The 21,543-nt window shown below is 44.5% G+C and overlaps 1 protein-coding gene across 1 annotated transcript in view; it reads right to left on the minus strand.

Moving 5' to 3' along the window:
• LOC138286616 (peroxisomal trans-2-enoyl-CoA reductase-like) overlaps positions 1-18,774 on the minus strand; it is a 168,671-nt gene extending 149,897 nt beyond the window's left edge. The window contains exons 1-2 of the mRNA XM_069227046.1: positions 18,624-18,774; positions 17,033-17,166 (exon numbers count right to left, since the gene is read on the minus strand). Coding sequence (XP_069083147.1) covers positions 17,033-17,166; positions 18,624-18,735 — 246 coding nt within the window. The 5' untranslated portion in view covers positions 18,736-18,774. The remainder of the gene's footprint in view (positions 1-17,032; positions 17,167-18,623) is intronic.
• Positions 18,775-21,543: the final 2,769 nt, after the last annotated feature.

Raw genomic sequence — 21,543 nt, forward strand, 5'->3', positions numbered from 1 at the left:
TCTACGCCCCTAATCAGGATCAGAGCTCTTCCCTACATGCAATATCCCGTAAATGGAGACCCCACCTAACCCAGGCAACAGTGGTGGGAGGCGACTTGTATATCGAACACAGTACTAGACAGATCTCACCCCCCCCGGAGACCTCCCCTATATGCAGGACAGCCAAGAGTTTCACTGACTGGCAAAAAGATTGGGGACTGATAGATTCCTGGAGACATCTCCACCCGCAAGAAAGGGACTACTCTTTCTATTCACCCATGCATGACTTGCATGTCCGACTGGATGCTATCCTAACCTCCCCGGACTTAAATTGCACGGTACGTAGTGCGGAATACCTATGCCGTACAATATCTGACCACAATCCGTTACTGATTACCTTAGACTGGTGAAGGGAAGGGCCCCTGATACCAGACTGGCGACTTAATGTAGAGTCTTTAGAAGATAGCGCTTTCCAGCAAACCATTTGAGATGCAATACAATGCAGGCTCAACCTCCTCCCAAGCACAGGAATGGGAGGCGTTCAGGGGCCAATGCATAGCCGGAACACTGGGGGTTAGGAGGTCAATAGAGGGGGAACTCGATAAACATGAGACGACACTGAGGACTTTGGAGCGCAACAGACCAGATAACCCAGACTTAGCCCCTAGCATATCCGAGACTAAGAACAAAATACTAGGAGACAGTGATGAGGAAGATGGGTCTGGGTACAGGGTTCCTTAGATGGTCGAAGCTGTTATATACCTCTCCCACAGCACGAGTCCGCACAGGTCGAACAATATCGAGCTCATATAGAAAAGGGAGGGGCACCAGACAAGGATGCTTGTTATCGCCATTACTGTTTGCCATCGCGGTAGAGCCCTTAGCACTGATGGCCAGAACAGAGGAACACTACGAAGGATTAACCATAGAGGATAGGACGCACCAGATCCCATTATACGCAGACGACATGATATTATTTTTGAGAGATCCAAACAGGGATCTGCCTAAGGTCAGGGCCCTGTTGGAATGGTTTGGGGATGTATCGGGGCTCCGCATCAACTGGCAGAAGTCCCTCCTCTTCCCGCTGCAGAAAGGGACCCCCCGAATCACAACCATCCAGAATTTGGGATGGTCCCCGACCTCGTTCCGATATCTGGGCGTCAAGATTTACCATGAGCTGAGGGACCTGTTAGAGGGTAATGTGAATAGTTCAATACGAAAATTAAGAACAGACGCCCAATTCTGGAAGACACTGCCGCTATCAGTAACCGGTCGAGTGGCCCTGGTAAAAATGGTGGCATTGCCGAGACTGCTCTATGGCTTCTCAACCTTGCCCGTATTGATTCCCCCAATCATCCTTCAGGGAAATTGACTCCAACCTTACTAGCCTTATCTGGGGGGCGGGACACCACAGACTAGCCCTGCACAAACTCCAACGACCTACAGCGGAAGGTGGACTGGCAGCCCCAAACATGGAATTATAGCAGGCCAGCTCCAGTGGCTGGCCAAAGAATGGCCTGTAGTGACAACAGCAGAGGCAGGGAACCCCCTGAAAGAGGAGGCGGCAACAACTCTTGCAGGGAATACTCCTAGCGCAGGAGGGAAAGAGGGAGACGAAGCCGCTCGACCTTCGGGTCATAAGCACCTGCTTCCTGGAGGGAGTTCCATAGTGGTAATCACAAAACTAGGGATGTATGGTGTTACCATGGTGGGAGAACTCTTCAGAAACAGAGAGCTCATGACATACACTGATATGATGGCACACTATGGAATACCACTGGGGATGTTCCTCACGCACAGATCTTTAACAGCATTAATATAACGACATTGGAAGCAGGGGCTAAGGGAACCCCCTACACACGCTGTATGCCACATCATCGACAATTTACAAAACACTACAAACAGATACGCTAGCCCCTCTTGAAACTGTAAAAACCCTTTGGCAAGCAGACATTGAGGAACACATAGATGACGAACGCTGGGGAAACATCACTGCCCAGGTTAACAAAGTATCCAGGAACGCCTGTTTCAAACTGATAAATATATACATATATCACAGAGCATACCTTAGCCCTGCAAGAATAGCGTCAATGTATAACAACACGAACAATGCATGCCCTAGATGTGCAGAGCAAAAGGCAGACCTAATACACATGCTACGGAACTGTAGAGAGTTAAAACAATACTGGGAAGAGGTAATACACAATATTACGACGGTGACAAACAGGAAGCTGGTAACCACCCCTACAGTGGCATTGCTGGGAGGCTTTCCAAGACCTCACTCGAAGAAAACAACAACTAAATATATAGACTTAGCACTGATTCTAGCAAGAATGGAAATTACAATGCACTGGAAGGACCCCAGGGGCCCACAGACGCCTAGATGGCGGGATACTTTAGTTAAGCGGGCTGAAGCTGAGGGGGAGGCACTGCGCCAGGAGATGGCAAGAGGGGCAGGGAGCATGGAGGGGGTGCAGCAATGGGACAGCCTACTAGACCGCTTAAAAGACCCAACAATTGACTCCCGGGAACAAAGTGCATCATCGGAGGAGTCGGACTCAGCTGAGAAAAATGTTACCAGGTTGCAATGAGACTAGCATCATACCAGACAACTAACGGAACTAACTCAGAGTGGCAATGTCCGAGAGGAAGGAGCAGCAGGATCCGAACCGAAAAAGAAGTACATGGAGGGGGGCTGAGGGATAAGTAGTTATTTGAATGTGTTAAAAAAATTATAATAAAAATATATTTAAAAAAAAGAAACTGCACATAAGAAGCGCATTCTGTGTCGTTTTCTGGGGCCTAATAGGAAATCCTGTAAATCAGTATTATTAAACAGGAGACTGAGGTGTTCTCTAACAGCATCTAATGAGGAACTCTTCAACCATTGCTGGCATAGTTTCACCACACTGTATGTTTTTACTTTACCCGCATGTTCAGATGATACATAGCGAGGGTCTGGCCTACTTGTTCTAAAATCCCCCATGGAGTTTGCAAAACGTTTATGACACCCATTGGTATCTATTGGCCACAATAACCACCCACCAGGACGTGAAAGCGAAGCATTAAACGTGCCACTCTGGACCCATTCATCGAGCTGATCTTCAGTTGCATTTATATACTTTTGCTATTTGTAAAATTTTGCAGGGGCAGGAATACTGGGCGCATTCAATTCCTTAAATCATTGCTAAGCCTAAACAACTTATCTGTTGTACAGTTTCATTTCAAATTATCATTTGAACAGGTATCGGGCATGCTCTAAATAAACCTTTCTTCCCCCTTATTTGCCAAATTTCTGTTCCCCACACACTTTAAGTCAATCAACTTCAGCCAATATTCATAGCCTTCTATAGCCAACCAGGAAACAAAGGAATCTGACTAAATGAATTTCGTATCTGCCATTAATATGTGTACATTTGCCATCAGTGGTAATTTGAAATAATATGACTCAGCATTTTTAACATTGTGCCCAGAAAAATATGCACATTTTTCTGAATACGTTTTAAAACTCGCTTGAGGTGGAGTTGGACAATGTTCACATTGCATGTAATTAAATTTGCCTTTGGGGTACTTGCTCTGTGAATGAAATGGTGTCCATAATAATTATAGCAGAACACGTCACCATAATTCTTTTAAGATTGATATACATCCTTACTTTCAAATACAGTAAAATACTGCAATTCTGTCATCACAGAATCAACCACTTTCACATCCCAGTCATTGGTAACAACTCTGGGTATTATTACATCATTCATTGAAAGTTTAAACACGTAAGGTATTTGAATGACCTCCGTCGGGCCGTTAATATCAAATGGGACTTTTTCCCAAACAATCCCATCAGGATTTGGTATAGCGGAAATGTTCATGAAAAACAGGTCTCTGCGGACCTTGTGAGAAGAAAAATGGGGCTTTAGGACATCATCCACCAGTTCGACTGTTGATCTTTCAGGAAGGTAATGACCATGTATTAATAGAAAGAAAGTTATGAAAAAGCCAATCCAAAGGAGGAAAGCTAACAGTCAAGGAAAACCATAGATAGTTCCATGGGAAGATAAATTAATTTGTTTAAAGCCAGTTTATCAGCTTATGTCTTTTTGGCAGTTCAGATGTTCGCCTCTTCTACGAGTCCAAAAAAGTGTTGTTGATGTCGGCAAAGTATCCAGAAGCAGTTTGTGCAAAAGCTGGAGCCGTTTTTAAAGGAGGAGAATTGGTAGGGGTCGCCCGTAGTGGCTCACAGTAAATGATGCCATCCGTTTGTGTAGAAGTTGTGTCAAATCGATCAGCAATTTCCGTGCTGCTTGTTGTAATCAATGTCAGTGGAACTAATGCAAGATCATTTTCCACCCTCCCCAAGCTCGGAGAGGTGTCAGCGTTGATGCTTAAGTCTTGTAGAGGAACATCTTGACCAGTAGTGAGAGGGATTCGGAACTACTGGTTGTCCCTCTTGGTCTGCTGTGCAGCATAGGCCACATGGTGTAACTTGACATTGTTGATAGATACAAAGCGGTTTTCTTTAGTGCCAGGCAACGGTGGTAGAATGACAGTTCTGATACCGTGTATTCCCAGGACTAGGACTGGTGCATGATAAGAAGGACCGAACACCTTTTTTTACAGCAACTTTTTCCTCGTACTAGATCCCCAACCTTTGGAATCCAGCCGGTAGATGTTATTGGTACATCCATAATTCCTGAGGAGGCAGCACTGGCAGAAGTGTTGTCATCACGGAACAGTGACACATTCATTTATGGCAAAAGATGTTTCTGCAGCCTCCACGCCAGGACCATCAAGATCTGGAACATATATTTGAGTTCTAAACAGGCACTCGTATGAAGTACAACCCCCCCAGGGACCTTCTAGGCAGATTATTAAGTGATCTCTGGACTCCATACAGGTGATTAAGCCAACTACAACCCGTACCTAATGCTCTGGTTGTTAAGGATTGCTTTAAATCACAGTTTTGTCGCTCCACAACACTATTTCTCTCTGGATGAAATGGAGAAGAGTAATGGAGTTGGACCCCTAACGAAGCCATGGCGTCCCTGAATGCCCTTGAGGCAAAAGCAGGGCCCTGGTCCGAGTGGAAAGCCGCAACTGCATATGTGCCGATAAAGACTTGCAAATCTTTAATAACAGTCCGAGCGTCCGCTGAGCGTTGTGGCCATTCCCATAGACATCTGAAGCAAGAGTCAACAGCAACTAAGATGTATTTGTATGCACTGTCCGGTGTTAGGGGACCACAATGGTCCAAGTACACACATTGTAAAGGTTTGTTGGAAATTAGGAGAGGTGTCTCCGGTGGGCGTTTGACGGTGGACCCCTTAATTTGTTGGCAGATGTCACAACAAAGGCAAAGGACATACTGTTTGGTCTGTTTATATAGACCTGGCCACCAATAATGTACTTGCAATAATGATATTGTAGCCGCCACACCAGCATGGGCAGATGCGAGCCCCTCATGCGCTGCTTTAGTCAACTCTGGTCTTATATCTTTATTGGGAATTACTCAAACTCCCACGCCTGATATTTTTACTTCTGCATCTAGGAACCCTCCCATCCGGTAGGAATATTTAGCAGGAAATGCTTTTGTATAGGGCGTGCCTTCAGCCGTGGCTTTCACGGCATCCCATATGTCACCGTCTGGTTTCGTTCCAGAACGAGTTACTGCAGCAACAGTATCTGTGGCTACTGCTGATTTTGCTGCTTCATCAGCCAGCGTGTTTGCACCAACGTGTATTCCAACGCACTGGTGTCCAAGTGTATGTACAACATGGAGGTTTGGTAGCGTTTCCTTCAGATCCACTACTTTCCCCCACAGAAGTCTGTGTTTGATGGTGTTCCCTTTAGAATCTCTGAACCCATTCTGGCGCCAGTAATGCAGGTATTCATTGAAGGACTGGACACAATAGTATGAATCACAAACAATCAGTGTTAGCTGTGCAGGATCCATATGTTCCAGTGCCATCACCAGAGCCTTAAGCTCTGCTAGTTGTGCAGTGCAATCCCCTAAAGTCTGCGTGAAAGTATGTTGTGGATAAAACTTGCCACCTTCCATATAGTCGCTCACGACTGCGCAAGCAGCGGAGTATTGGTGTTTTGTGCCTATGGAAGGTTGTGCTGAGCCATCAGTGTACATGACTCTGATATTGATCAATGGGCAATGTATTTGCCGGAACTGGGTATTCTAGTTCGTATTGCAAAAATTCATGAGCTTGTAACTTTGGGTCAAAAATGTAGTTGACATCAGCGGCTGTCAAAGACGTTGTCCATTGAATCCAACGTGGATGTAATGCTTTAGCGTTTGGGACGCTAGCTTTGGTAACAGCATCAAGGGCTGGGATTGGAGATACGACAATAATGCGTTTTCCCCTGGGCTAGTGGTCTCTCTTTAATGACAGCCATCTGTACCGCAGTGAGTATTTTCTCAGTGGGAGCAAAGCGTTGTTCTGCTGCTGAATACAAATGTGATTTGTATACAATCAGAACTGTCTCACCTTCCTTAAAAGTTACATAGGTGAAACCAATAGCACCATCAATTACTCTGATGACCAGATGTTTTTTATTGTCCCTTGTGTGTAAATGTGCTGCAAGCATGTCTGTTTGCAGAGCTCTGAGAATGCGTGTGTTCAACTGTCCAGAATTTACTGGAAAAGCCAGGACATATTAAGTCATATAATGATTTTATGCGTGATGCATAATCTGGAATGTAAGTTCTGCCAAAATTTAGGGATTGCCATTTTTTTTAATAGTATTTGGACGTTGTAACTATGCGCATTTTTCTAAGAATTGTGGCACTAGGCTCTTTCCTTCACTTGATAATTCGTATCCCATAAACAGGACACTAAGGTAGGCTATTTTTGTTGGTTTTTTTTTAATTTAATTTATAGCCGAATTCGGCAAATCCTACAACAATGCGGGCTACCCGTCTTAGATGTTACAGTAGTTTAGTTTAGTTTTAAGGATTTATAAAGCGCGTAGTTACCCTAAGGCATCCCAGCGCTAACGTAACATGACTAATGCCAGCAACAGGAGAATCCAGAAAGTTACCTACAGAAAAGGATAGTCTTGAGTTTTTTCCTAAAAAGCTGCTCTGAGGGTTCGTGACGAAGCTCAGAGGGAAGATCATTCCAAAGGCGGGCGGCCTTGGTGGAAAAGGAATTGGCTCCCCAGGCTCTCTTAGACCGCCAGATGCTGACATGTCGGAAAGAGGAAGACCTCAAACTTCGAGAGGGGGCATAGAGACGGATCCGTTTTATGAAGAACATCGGACCCTTATCCTGAAGGGCTCTGTGAACAATGCACAGGGCTTTAATGTGGGTACGCTGCTTGATGGGGAGCCAGTGAAGTGTTGAAAGAGCCGGCTTTGCGGATAAATGTCTAGGAAGATTAATGAGAAGCCTGGCCGCTGCATTCTGAACTGTCTGCAGCTTCTTTATCACATAAGCCGGGGAACTGAGAAAAAGAGAGTTCCCATAGTCCAGGCGGGAGAGGATCAGAGTTTGAACGAGGATTCTTCTGGCGGTAGAGGGATGAAGGTTAAAAATCTACCTAAGGACTCTTAAAATACCAAAACATGTAGAGGAGACTTTTTTTGCTTGAAAATCCAGTCAAGCGGGAATCCAGCCAAAAGCCAAGGCTTTTTTACCTGAGCCTTGGGAGGAGGAAGATTGTTGAAAGCCTCAGAGTGCAGTGAGAGGGGGGAGGCTGGGGAACCATTGCCTAATACAATAACTTCTGACTTTCCATCATTGAATTTAAGCTTAGATTGGATCATCCATTCTCCAATATCTTCCATACAGCAAGAAAGGTTGGCCACGGATGAATCCCCAGAACTAGATAGTGATACCACAAGCTGAGTATCGTCGGCATAGGTGACCAAGGACAAATTATAGGGAACAATCACTTTAGCCAGCGGGGATAAATAAACATTGAAAAGAGTTGGACTCAGGGAGGAGCCCTGAGGGACTCCACAAGTCAATGGAAAAATATCAGAGAAAAAGGCACGATCCAGAACTTGAAAAGATCTTCCTTTAACAAAAGCAGACAGCCAAGACAATGCTGAACCTCCTATCCCTAATTCAGAGAGCCTGCAGCAGAGAAGGTTGTGGTCCACCGTATCAAAAGCTGCGCTAAGATCAAGTAAAATAACGGCTACATAAGCCCCTTGGTCTAAAAGTTGCCGGGCTGACTCAGTCACTGTAAGGAGGGCTGACTCCGTGCTATGGAGGGCTCTAAAGCCCATTTGAGTAGGGTGGAGAAGTTCATGACTCTCTAGATAGCTGGTTAATTGATAGTTAACATGTTTCTCCAAGATTTTTGTTGAGATGCGAAGGAGAGCAATGGGTCTGTAATTCTCCAGCAGAGAAGGATACAATTTAGGCTTTTTTAAAAGAGGCTTGATGATGGCATGCTTAAAAGATGAAGGGAGAGAACCTGAGGATAAGGAATGGTTCAGTATTTTTGTAAGAGGAGGAACAACAATATCTGAGACCCGCGAAAGGATGGCAGGAGGGGCGGGATCAAGGGGGGAGCCCGATTTAATTTGAAGAAGGAGGTTGGTGGTCACAGCATCCGTGAGAGGTGCAAAGGTAGTTAATATACTTCCGGAGAAGGCGGGGTCCATCGATTGATATTCTGACGCCTCCAGGGAAGGAGAAGAAGGGAACCCGGAATATATCTTGATGACTTTATCGTGGAAGTAAGATGCCAGGCGATTACTGTATTCAATGGAGGGCTCTGTGGGAGGGGCAGGCATAGGGGTTGTGGTTAATTCTTTAAAAATCAGAAAAATTTCCTTCTGTGAGCAGGAGGAATTTTCTATTTTTGTACCATAGTAAGTGGACTGGGCGGCTTTAATATTTTGGTGGTAAAGTCTGATGGATTGCCTATATACTTCTTTATCGGTGGGGCTGTAGTTCTTTCTCCAGGATCTTTCTAACTTTTTACACTTCTTTCTTAATTCTAATAAAAGAGGAGAGAACCAAGGTTTAGCCTTGTGAGAGGGCTTATTGACTCTTGATTTGATGGGCAGAATACCATCCAAAGAGGAGGAAATCCACTTGTTAAATAAATCTGCGGAGGCAGGAGAGCTGTTGACCCCAAGGGAGGCTTGGAGAACAGCACGCCACTCCCTAAGAGCCAACTTTGACCAGATACGCCCAGAGGTTAAAGAGGTGGAATGTGGGTCTAGTATGACCTTATAGGGAAAAGAGAAAGCTAGAAGGAAATGATCTGTCAAAGTTAAAGGCAGGGAAGGCAGGGTAGTAAGAGCAGGGAGATTGCTGAATAAAAGGTCCAAAGTATGGCCTTTAGTATGAGTAGGTTCCATTACATGTTGAGTTAAATCAAGTGCAGAGAGGGAAGCGAGTAGAGATCTAGCATGCGGACAGTTTTCATTATCAAGATGAATATTAAAATCCCCAAGAATAGTAAAATTAGGGGATTTACAAATAAGACTAGCTGCGGCCTCTGGTAGGGAATCTAAAAAGCAAGTACCAGGTCCCGGGGGCCGATAAAGAAGCATTCCGGAAAAAGTAAAAGTGAGGGAAAGATAGATAGAGAAAATTAAGCTTTCACAATCTGAGATGTCAGAGGAGAATGTGATGCACCTAAAGGTATTTTTATAGATAATGGCTATACCACCACCTCTTCCAAGGGGTCGATCTACGTGCGCCATAGAGTAGGTGGAGGGTAGAGAGTTGCAAATATCTACTGCTGAATCATTACCCAACAAAGTTTCGGTAAGAAACAGGGCATCGGGAGAGAGGTCTTCTAGGAGAGTATAGATGTGTAGGGAATGGGCTGGCAGAGAGCGACAGTTGAGCAGCAGCATTTTGCTCATTTGGGGTGGAGGGGAGTCAGAAGGTAAAACAACCATGGGGGGTCTAGGGCAGCCCGGGCAAAAAGGAGAAGCATGGGGCCCAGGGGATACTAAAAGGGATGGACAGAACCCTGGCCCTCTCGGTGAGTGGAGCTGCAAGGGAGAATAGACTAACCTATTTATAATGGAAGGAGCAGCATCTCTGGGCTCTGGGCACTTCAGGGCGCGGACGGGCTTGCCTTTGGCGCGTCCCTCCGGCATTAAATATACCGGGGAAGCCGATCGAGGCTCAAGGGACAAAAACAACTAGACCGCTAACAAAAATGGCGGTCTAGTTAGTCCCAACCAGGAAATAGGAAAGTTAAAAGGACGGAGCTACCGGAGGCCACTGAACACGGGCCCCGATGCTCCAATAAAACACAAAAACCAAGTTATGCCCCCAACAACACAGATATACACATGAATGTGCCCCCAAAAAGTGAGTCCAACGAGATAAAATATTCATTTTTTTTTTTTAAATGAGTTGCCCCTGAAAAAGAGTGAAGGTAGAACATATAGCTTTCAGGAAAAAGGGACAGGTGATTCCCAAATGTATAAACCTTGCACTGATATTGGCCAAGAGACAAATAACCATTAACTGGAAAAACAAGAGGCCCACACTTAGCGAGATGCCGTAACAACCTCACACACCGGGCCAAGTATATACGAGGATGTAGTGAAGCCATTTTAATGTGGTCTGTGGGCACGTTATTTTAGCAACTAGGCCTGCTGTCTGTGCCCTTTAGCCTAGTAACGTTTCATTTTATTCTTTTAGAAAATCACATTTGTGGTGCTGTTTTATTTTACTTTATCTTCCTGTCTTTTTGCTTAGGCAAGTATTTACATTTCTTACCACAACATTCTTTCACTCTATGCTTTATTCAATGTTGTGACAAGATATGGCTGCCGGCACAAAGCGGTACACCGCATCTTTAACATTTCACAACAACATACGTATTTTACATGGGGACACTTCTCAGAACATTAGCCGTTTTATTATAAAAACATCTCTCTGTCCCCTACACGTTAGATGGAGGTTCCAGCCAGATGACCGCAACCGTATGCTGTTTGACTGCGCTACCGCTGCTTGCTGAGACTGCCGGTTCCCTGGCCTATATGGGGAAAGTGACTCATTAGATAACAGGCCTCTTCACTACTGTCATACTCAGGTAAAGGGGATGTCTTCCCAGGGTTTCCTGGAGGGGGATTAGGGCTTATCTTGCTGTGCTCTATCATAGAACATTAGAGGCAAAGGTAGGAATCACACATCTTCCATAGTGACAGTATGGTGGGACTTTTCTTGTGTTTCACTTTTTTTGTCACCATTCTGCTTCTAGCGTGCTTCATTATCCTAATTATTGCAGTCCATGTCTTTATCTAGGACGCAGCTGATTCAATAAATCTTACTGAACCATTCCCTGCTTCTGTTTGTCTTTGCATGCGTGAGACGAATGTAACTGAGAGAAAAGGATGAGATCTGATCCACCACGATTTCCCTGAGAAGTCACAATGTCATGCGCCCGGTTGCCACAAATTACCTCTGCTCTTGGGCATAGGTGAGGTGCTGCTAGCTGGCCGGGAAAGGATTAGGCCGACAGTTGTCACATGGTGTGGGATAAAACTCAGTTCTCCATAATTTAGGTGAAGCTGCCACCCAAATCCAGCAGTCTCATTGGTACGAGAGCATACGCAACAAGGATATGAACCTCATGAGATGCCAAACGTAGGAGGGTCCCGATGGAGCAGGCATATGCCTGGGATGGTCTGCTGGATGAGCTTAAGCGGGATGAGGTTCTTGACTGTGAAGGCTCTGCCATGCCTTTGTTGGACCTCATGACAGTATCTATAAATAGCATACACTTTCCCAGTCCAACATGACACCCAGCTTGTGACAACTATAAGCGTCAGCTTGATAAAGGTCCAACCTACCCACCAACTGTATCATAATTGATGTTAGCATTATAGGCACACATTCGTACTCTTCTACTTGGCCAACAAATGGGCAGTGTTGTGGGGTTTTTTTTTGGGGGGGGGGGAAATACAGAGTGGTTGTTTTCAATTTTTATAACATGCCACTGAAGCTCCAGCTACAGTGAACTACTCTAGGAACTAATGGAGCACAGGTAGTCGTGAACATGCAATACATCGAATCAGATGTAAGCTGTGTTATATGTATATTCTGACTTATATGTGTTGGAACTGTTTCTGCTATGTGCGATGGCACCTAACTTGTTTCATCCACGTTTCTCACTGTAGAATACCAATAAATTGTGCTGCTAAAAAAAAAAAAAAAATAGTATACCCTGGGATAGGACTACAGAAAAGAGGGGCATGGGAGGGTTTGAGGTGGGGGGATTTAAAGTTTCTAAATGCACACCACGTCACAAATTTTCCTAAGGCAGAAATATACCGCTTTGGTGGAAGGATGCCTGGCTGCAGAATAACTTCGGAAGGAAGATTGAAAGCAGTCAACTGTCACAGCTCAATCTCTGCACATGAAAGCGGAGGGTGCGAAAGTTCAGGTGCAGACCTTTCTCCTGCTGCTACCACAGAAGATTTGCCTGAAGTGGCAGCATGATTGGAGGACAAATGCTTATGCTCAGGATACCAGATTCTCCATGCCTGATCCAGAGCCACAAGAATAACTTGGGCCCAGTCCTTCTTGATCTTGATAACTCTGGACAGAAAGGCATATAGGATGCCAGAGTTCCACTCAAAACAAAGTTTCGAGCAAGAACCGCCTTGGAAACTCCAAGATTGGCCCGAAACGGCACTGTGTTGAAAACGGGCAAATGAAAGTGTTTGAGAGGGAGTCAGGTGCGACTTTAGCACATTTATAGTGAACCTGTAGTCAGGAGGTGGGAAACAACTGCCTGGGGTGAACCAGCCTTCAACGGCCAATCGGCGAGGTAGGGAAAGATTGGAACCCTGACCTCTGGAAGTAAGCTGCAACTACCACCATCATTTTCATGAACACAGAGGGGCGCTGGTGAGGCCAAAGAGAAGCACAACAAACTTGAAGTGCTCTTGACCCACTATGAACCATAGGTAACACTATTGGATTGACAGGAGGTGGGGGGGTTGCTAATATGTGTCCTGCAAGCCCAACACCATCATGCTGTCTCCAGTAGAGTCCAGGGCAGACAGGACCTGAGCGTAGATGAGCATTTTGAACTTCAATTTCTTCATGAAGTTGTTGAAAAGGTGCAAGTCTAGGATATGATGAAGGCCTCAGTCCTTTTTGGGCACCAGAAAGTGGCAGGAAGAGCACCCAGGTCTGACTTCTGATGCCGGCACCCTCTCCATGGCTCATTTAGCCAAAAAAGCCAAAACTTCCTACTGGAGCAATGAGAGATGGTCCTCCATCAGCTGGTCATACGTGGGAGGCATGGATGGAGGGGTTTCCAGAAAAGGGAAGGAGTCGCACTTTTGGATGATTTACAAGACAAACTTGTTGGATGTTAAAAACTTCCAGTTGGGCAAGTGATGGTGGATCCTGCTGCCCACTGGGTGCCTATGTAGGTAAAAGGGCAAACTAAATGGGTTTGGAGGCTGCACCTGCTGGGGTAGTGGACTGACCTGACTTATGGTTTGTGATTCCATTTGATCCGCTGGTACCCCATCCATAGCCACAAAAGAGCTGTGAACCCTGTTGACCATAGCCAAAGAAGGGGTGAAGGGCAGAATGGGACTGGTGAGGGGCCATGGATAAGCTTAAGGACCTGGCTGTAGCTCGAACATTATTGAAGTTCCAGTGCCGAGTCTGCCTTCTCACCAAAGCGGTGCGTGCCAATAAAGAGAATGTCAATGGGTGACGTTTGGACATCCTCCGAGAAGCTAGTGGTTCTCAGTCTAGTGTGGCATCTCCCTGCTACTGATGATGAAATCGCTCTGCCCAGTGAGTCAGTTGTATCAAGCCCACATCTGAGGTGAACTTTGCTGCATCTCGTCCATCAGCAATTGTTTGGGAGAGTATGGCTCAGTCCTCCTCTGAGGCCATGGGCGCTACTTGCACAACCAAATCCCACGCAGAACGGGGGTACTGGGCCAAAACGCATGTGGCGTTTAATGCTTGCAGTGCTAGGCTGGTGGAAGAGGAAGTACTCTTTCCGAAGGTATCCAACCTTTTGGATTCCCTAACTGGTGGAATGCGGCTGACTGCACTGGGATGAATACTAAAAGTGGGGCTTATATCACCAAGCTCTAAGGGGTGGGGTGCTGGGTGAGGAAACTGGGATCCACAGGAGCAGGGCAATGGTGGCGGGCAATTGTGCTGTACATAGGAGTTCATGTGCACAGCTTCAACCAAGCCCCAAGGAGGACACCTATGAGGGCTTCATTGAATGTAAGTTAAAGTTCAGAAGGGACGACTTCCAGTTGAAGCATCTTGATTAAGAAGACATACACACTTGTTCACCATTTCTACTCTCACTGTTAAATGAGAGAACACTCAATACCCCACAAGTACTTTCTCTGGTCTGTGGCTTTCTAGCTGAAAATGTGTCATAACTGGGTTGATAACACTCCAAATTATCTGTGTAATATTGCTTTGTTTATACTCAAGAAAAATGTAAGAAGTCACCATTCTACTAGTGCAAAACCAGGAAGCAGAACAGAGTCGAAGAGCCTGTGTGGATTTATTCTGTTTGCTTATTTGATGCTCTAACATCTTATTGCCTTACACTAGCTATGCTGCCCTGACCCACACACCATCACTAGCAACACGTGCTAATCCCCAACACCCACTGTGCAGTTAGCTTCAGATACAAAGTGAGGCAACTGAGTAAATATCTGAAGCTATTTTTGGAGTATGTGAAAAATCTGACTGACATTGCCCGCATAAGCCTATCAGCGACACTTACCCACTTCTATTAGCGACTGGTACACACTTTCTGTTTTCACTTTTCTATGCACAACTTTGTAGCTGTTACTCTTCACTCTCTCCTACCCCTGGTTAGTGGTGGTATATGTTTTACAGTAGGTTTCACCATGGCTTTAGCTTGCACTAATACGTCAAGTATGGCTCTGTAACATCTCTAACATTCTGCAATAGAGGTTTTCTTGTAAGTAACTTTAGCCGTCATTTTCATTCAAAATTTAGTTAAGGGGGGGGGGGACTATCCTTCCTAGTGGAAGCCATAGTGATGCACCAGACGTTACTTATGCAAGCAAGCGTATTTATTACCTGTACCTGATGCTATTTACATAAGCAAACATTTATTGTATGCCTCTAGTCGGTGTGTATTTCTTTTCTTGCTACGAGCACTCGTGTTAGAGCGAGCTCCTTGCTCGTGGGCATTATTCTTATTTAGAGTGTTATCATTTGAGTTGTAATTCCAGGCCCCTGCCGCCTCCTGCGTTCGTTGTCTCAGATCTCCGAGGACAACGCAGAAGGGAGGCTGGATGTGGGCTCATTATAGTGGATAGTGGTGTTAAGGAAATAAACTGAGGCGTTCTTCATACCACATAGACCACGGCCTTCTGAAGAACTCAGATCATTAAAACCTATGTGCACTTGAATCGAAACTCTGAGAATTCTGTTGCAGAGCTTTATTTTGCTACTCTCGCAGATTGTGTGGTCTCCTCATCCATTCCTTTCTCTCTGTTGTGATTGACCTTGCTTATCTATCAGAGTCTCAGTCTTCTGGCCTTACTTTCACAAAACCAACACTCCTTGCCACCAGCTCTCTCCCACCGTGGTTCTGCCCGGACAAGCCTGAAATACTTTGTGCATTTTCGCTTTTCTACTGGATTTACTGGTCACCCCTTTCTGTTTCATGAGAAACTAGCCTGGTCTAAATGCTAATCTTTATGCAGATCCATTGATCTGACAGCCATAACAAACTTCACAAAACCCATGCAATGGGTCCTATCTACGACAGTCAGTCACCAGACTAGCTGCCTGTATTCTCTAACCAGACAACGCGTATCTTTGGAAGATCCAATTAAATACACAGGTGTAATCCAGCCTAGTATGGATTACCAATCATTACAGCTATAGGCCTTTCGAACATGTAAAACTAAAACGACGATGGAAAACCAAGGAAGGATTATTTTGCATGAATGAGGATTTGGCCAGATAACCACTTCTGTTAAAAGCATTTCAGGTATATTCTCCTTGTAATGAGGTCAAAGGTGGCGTGGTCAGAGGGGCACGGCGTGCCCATACTTTTTTGATTTATGAAAAAACATTCCCCTACTTTTTGTTTTTGAAAAAAGAAAAAAAAAACATCTTGGGATGGTTAATTCTGATAGTTGAAATGCTTCGGCTGAAGTGTCTTTCAGTGAGTCTCCTGCTCTGTAAAACAGAAACTGGGCAGACAGGTAAACAAGCATTCCTGCCAGGATGCCTCCTGATCTGAAAGAAACGCAAATGTGTGCTACCAGTTGATCTGCAGAAGTAAAGGAAGCATGGGAGCCGGTACTGGCTTTGCTTGAGCGAATCATTTGAGGCTTTGTGATGACAAAGATTTATTATTTTTGAGTGGTAGTGCAAAGAGTAAACAACTGAGCCGTGAAGATCATACTTTCAATTATAATTATATTTATATAGCTCTTACAACACCTGAAGAAACAGTAATGTAAAAAAATATTGTAAGTACATTCTGGATATTACTAAAATGTATGTTTTGGAAGCACCATTTTATCTTAAACCTTTTAGTGCATTTTATAGCAGCCTATCTTATACTGAGTATAATGCAAGCTTACAGTTAATGATCTACAAATTCAGAGTGCTTTCTGTCACAGGCTGTGACCTCGTAGCAGTAAAAAAATAAACAAATCACTACCCTCTACTGCACCAACCAAGATTTAATTCTGTGGCTTTCTGGTTACATGCAGACCTCTGAGGTTCATTAACTAAGACGGGTTTCATAATGCACTACAGTGCATTTCCCACAAAGTAACAACTTTATTTAATTTTCATGTGAGCTACATGTTATTTTATGTGTAGCTACCTGACGGCAAAATACACAAAAACTTACAGAATATATATATATATATATTTTTTTTTTTAAGCACACTTTTGACCCGCCCCGACGGTCACTGCCCCCACCCCTACTGCACGCAGCATCAGTTTCCATAGTCTTTTTTAATGCACTTGCGACCACTGTTCTTTTATAGAGATTATACTGTCAGAAGGTCACTTCAAAGTACTGGATGCAACAAACTGGTCGTTTGCCGAAAGGCTGTTTTTACCTCTTCCTCTTTACGGATATTACACTGCAGTGGAGTCACTACCGCTGGGCTGGAAGGTGGGATACTAGCAGTTAGCTCATCAGCTGCTTCTTTTAATTTGTCCAGCTTTCGGGAAGCAATAACTACTTTGCACCCTGTGCAGAAAAAAAAACACTTCGTTAAAAAGTTAGGGAACTAATTATGCATCATTTGGGTATAGACCACTACATTTCCCGTAGATACACACGGACTTGATAAAATTGATGGGCAAGACCAATTTAACCAAAGCACAGCGAAATATCGCAATCTTAGTACAGCGGACTTAAATGGCAGTGTCTGGAGTGTAAGGGAACAAATGCACATTTCCATCACAAACAAATATTTGCGTTAGTATTTACAACTCTCCTCAATTGTTGATGGATTTTACTTGAGTGCATACTGTGTCTGTGCAATTCAGGGTGGGGTTCATTTGGCCCGTGAACTTTAATGACATTTAAAATATTTTGTCACTAAAAATAAAATCGCCGGTATCAGTTTGCAGCTCACAGGCCCTCGGAAAACGTATTTTTTATTTATTTTTTAAATTAAATAAATAAAAATGAGGCAGGAGGCATGTAAATGATGCAAACGAGCGAGGGCCAGCGAGCTTACAGGGGGTGGAACATGTATAATTAAAATAAAATAAAAAATAAAAACGTGCAGAAAGGGTAATTGAAGAAACTGGGGGTTAGATTAGTAGTCCATGACAGTTTATTTTTCATTAACAACCCCATCTTCACACCATTATTTGATAAGTTTGTTTACTGCATCATGAGGGACATATGGATGTCTGACTACGTTTTTTAATTCATTTAATTGGCTGAAAGCCTACACGTAAGACTAATAAAGCAAGAAAACTGCGACTAGTCCCCGGTTTTGCTCAAAAAATGCTTTCCAAATTTACGTCTCTTTTTGTATTTTCTGCACTCAATTGTAAACGTTAAATTCCAAATCATCCGCGGAATGAATGTCTCCTGGAGTAACGTAACCGGTGCTCAGGTAAAGCGCTCCAATACCATCGGGTCGAGTTCGCGCCATATAAAAATGAAATAAATAAAATAATTTACACACGCGCGCCGGAACACATTACCAACTATGCAGCACTTTTTGTACAGGACGACCTCGACCCGAAGGTTTTGGAGAGCTTCGCATTAGCACCAGTTACAATACACTAGGTCATACTCAATTTTTAAGGCAGCGGGAGAGTAAGTGATTTGTCCAGAACCACGGGATGCTGTCTGGCGCCGGAGCTGGATCCTAGTTCACTGGCACTGGGGCCGGTAAACTGGCCGTAGCCTCTCTCCCACAAGCTTGCCCGCCCCAACTTCCCTGCTGGACTGACTTTGCACCAGAGACAGGATAACGTCCCATTCCAAGATGACCGCCTGGCACTACCCAGTCCGATACGCCAACAAATAAACCCATTTCAAGATGAACGCACGGCAATAGAAAACCCGAAACGCCTGCATACAAACCCATTCCAAGATGGGCACAGCGCCTAACGTAAATCTCATACAAACACAAATTCTGGTAAGATCGGGTCAAACGTTTTGGAAGGTCGCGGGGCACCGACCTAGAGTGAGCAGTTCAGCTACTATAGCCTTGCCGATACCCGTGCCACCCCCGGTCACGATAGCTACATGGTTGTCGAAGAGACACGGTTTAAAAACGCTTCTGAACGCCATGTTTAAGATTGAACTTCGGACGGGTTGGTCTTTGCTTTTTAGCGAGTCGACCCCGCCCCCAACGTCACGAGCCCGCACGTTCCGGTATCACGCACCAACTCCAGGGTAGCCATTGGTTAGCACCTCTAATTGAAAAGAAAGAAGGACCAAAACGTTAAAGCCTCTATTTAGCAGTTTGTGGGAATGTGGTGGCCAAATTGGGTAGCGGATGGTATTCGGAAAGTTCATTAAACTTCAGGAGGGCTGAGAATACTACATACTCTATGTGAAAACGTCTTTACACAGACAAAGCCAATTACTTCTAACTGAAAACTTTTAAGTGTTGACGCTGCTCCCCTTGGGAACAGTGCAGCCCGAACTGCCAAGCCTGGTCCTCCCTGGACCGGAAACAAGCACCCTGGGACCGGTTTCAGAGTATCAACCTTCATCAGCCTGGCTACCTGCAATCCAGTGGAGCAACGAGCAAGGGACTAACTTCTGGGCATACCCCTAGCCTCCCAGGGCATAGCAACATCACAAAATAAAATGATGGGCGAAGTGTTGAAACCTTTCCCCCAGTCACAGATCTGGGTTTAATCCATCTTATTTTGCTCGCACTTCATCCCAGTTGTATACTCGGCTAGTAGGAAAGCCTCTTTCAAGCTGAAAATCTAAATTAAAAGAAGAACAAACTCATCTCCTATGGGGAGATCGTCTAAAAACAAAGCTTCCAGTACCTCAAAATCTGACCTCGGTTAGCCAGAGTCAGAAAAAGGTGGCTACAGAACATTTTAAACCCTGTCTCTCTAAGCTTGGGTCTCACAGTCTATTTCAATGATCCTTTGGTGACAAAAATGTCGGTACTAAGAAAGTGCCCACCGCATGCAGAAAACGAGACAAGTAAGGAAGGATTTAGGTCGAAACCTTCTCCAACCAAAGAGGACAGAATGATTACCAATATCTATCTATCTATCTATCTATCTATCTATCTATCTATCTATCTATCTATCTTTTTTTTAAATGTTTTTATTAAGATTTTCTGCAAATAACATATGGTGGCAAACAACACCTTTATCGCATGGATATGGATATTTGCAGGTTCAAAGATTACATCAGCACAGTGCAGTATCAGTAATTTTGCAATGACCTTGTGGGACTCAGATATTATATTATATCTATACTCAACTCCTCTCACAACAATCGTGCAATCTGGGGTAGAACCTCATTGTCACCCATATCAATATTGCAATATTTTAGCCAGGGATTCCATATCTTGTGGAAGTTTTGGGTGCATTTTCAAGCTTTATATATGATTCTTTCTGCAACTGCGTAAAGATCTATCCATGATCTTTATTCCTGTAAGGTAGGTGTTCCTAGGGCAACATCTCCCTTGGCTACCACAAGACCCAGATTGCCAAGCAGGAGCCTGGTTCGGGAAATGTCCACATCAGTTGGGTTGCCCAACAGGACATTTTTAGGGTCAAGTGGTAAGTCCTCACCCAGTTTTTTGATGAGTTCCCCCACAGTCTGATCCGCTCCTTTGGTTTCATCCCGTCCTCATATGCGGATGACACTCAGCTCATCATCCCTGTTAAAAAATCTTGGGAGGAGGTCGCGGATCGGTTTAATAAGTGTGTTAGGAACTGGATGCAGACCAATTGGCTGAAAATGAATACCACCAAAACTGAAATCCTTTGTTTTGGATTAGGAAAAGAGCTATGGAACTCACGTTGGTGGCCCTCAGAATGCGGCACGCTCCCTGTCCCTTCTACGGTCAGTAGAAATTTAGGCATTCTATTCGATGACTGGCCATCTTTAAAAAAACAGGTAAATCATATTTTAAAGATTTGCCTTTGGTTTATTAAAATGCTTAGGAATTTTTTTCCATACCTTCAGCATGAATGGAGAGTTTCGGCCATTCTAGCGCTGATGATGTCTAACGTAGATTATTGCAATGCCTTATTTCTGGATTTGGATAAGGCCTCAATCAATAAACTGCAATTGGTACAGAATGCAGCCGCTAGAGCTGTTTTGAACCTCTCACGGCGGGTATCTGTTAGAGAGGGCCTCAAACAACTGCACTGGCTTCCGGTGGCTCAGCATATTATGTTTAAATCACTGTGCCTGACGTATAAGGCTGCTCATGGGATTGACCCTCGCTACCTTACCTCCAAGCTTTGCTGGCATGTTCCCAAGAGAAATTTGAGGTCTTTGAATGCCTATTGAATTCAGGTTCCCCGAACTTATAAAGTCAAATGGGGGGACAAAGCTTTTACCGTGGCTGCTGCCAAAAGTTGGAACTCGCTCCCCCTGGAAATTCGGCAAGAACCGTGCTATTTAAGATTTAGGAAATTGGTCAAAACAAGGCTCTTCCCCTAATAGTAGCTACTTAGGATCCTCCTCTCCTTCTACATTAGCGCTTCGATGCTCTCTGTGAGTCGGAATGCGCTTTACCAAAACGGCATACATACATACATACTATATTGGTGACTGCGCGGGCATTCCCATAATGTATGTATGAACTTTACTCAGCAGTCTCACATCTGAAACAGTTGGGTGAGGGTGTTCGGCTAAATCTATGGAGGTGAGCCCTACCATAGTATGCCCTATGCAGTATCTTGAACTGGATCAAACTAAGTCTGGACTTGATTGCGACTTCCCTCGGATGCTTTAAGGCCGCATCCCAGTCAGAATCATCTAACTCTATGTCTTCCACCCATCGAGTCCTTAGTTTCATCAGTGTGTCTGGTCTATTATTATTGATTGTCCTAAATGTCCAAGACACCACTTTCTCCTCTATTCCTCCTATAAGCAACCTTTCCCCTACCG

This window comes from Pleurodeles waltl, chromosome 3_2 (assembly GCF_031143425.1).
Source record: "Pleurodeles waltl isolate 20211129_DDA chromosome 3_2, aPleWal1.hap1.20221129, whole genome shotgun sequence".
NCBI classification, from domain to species: Eukaryota; Metazoa; Chordata; class Amphibia; order Caudata; family Salamandridae; genus Pleurodeles; species Pleurodeles waltl.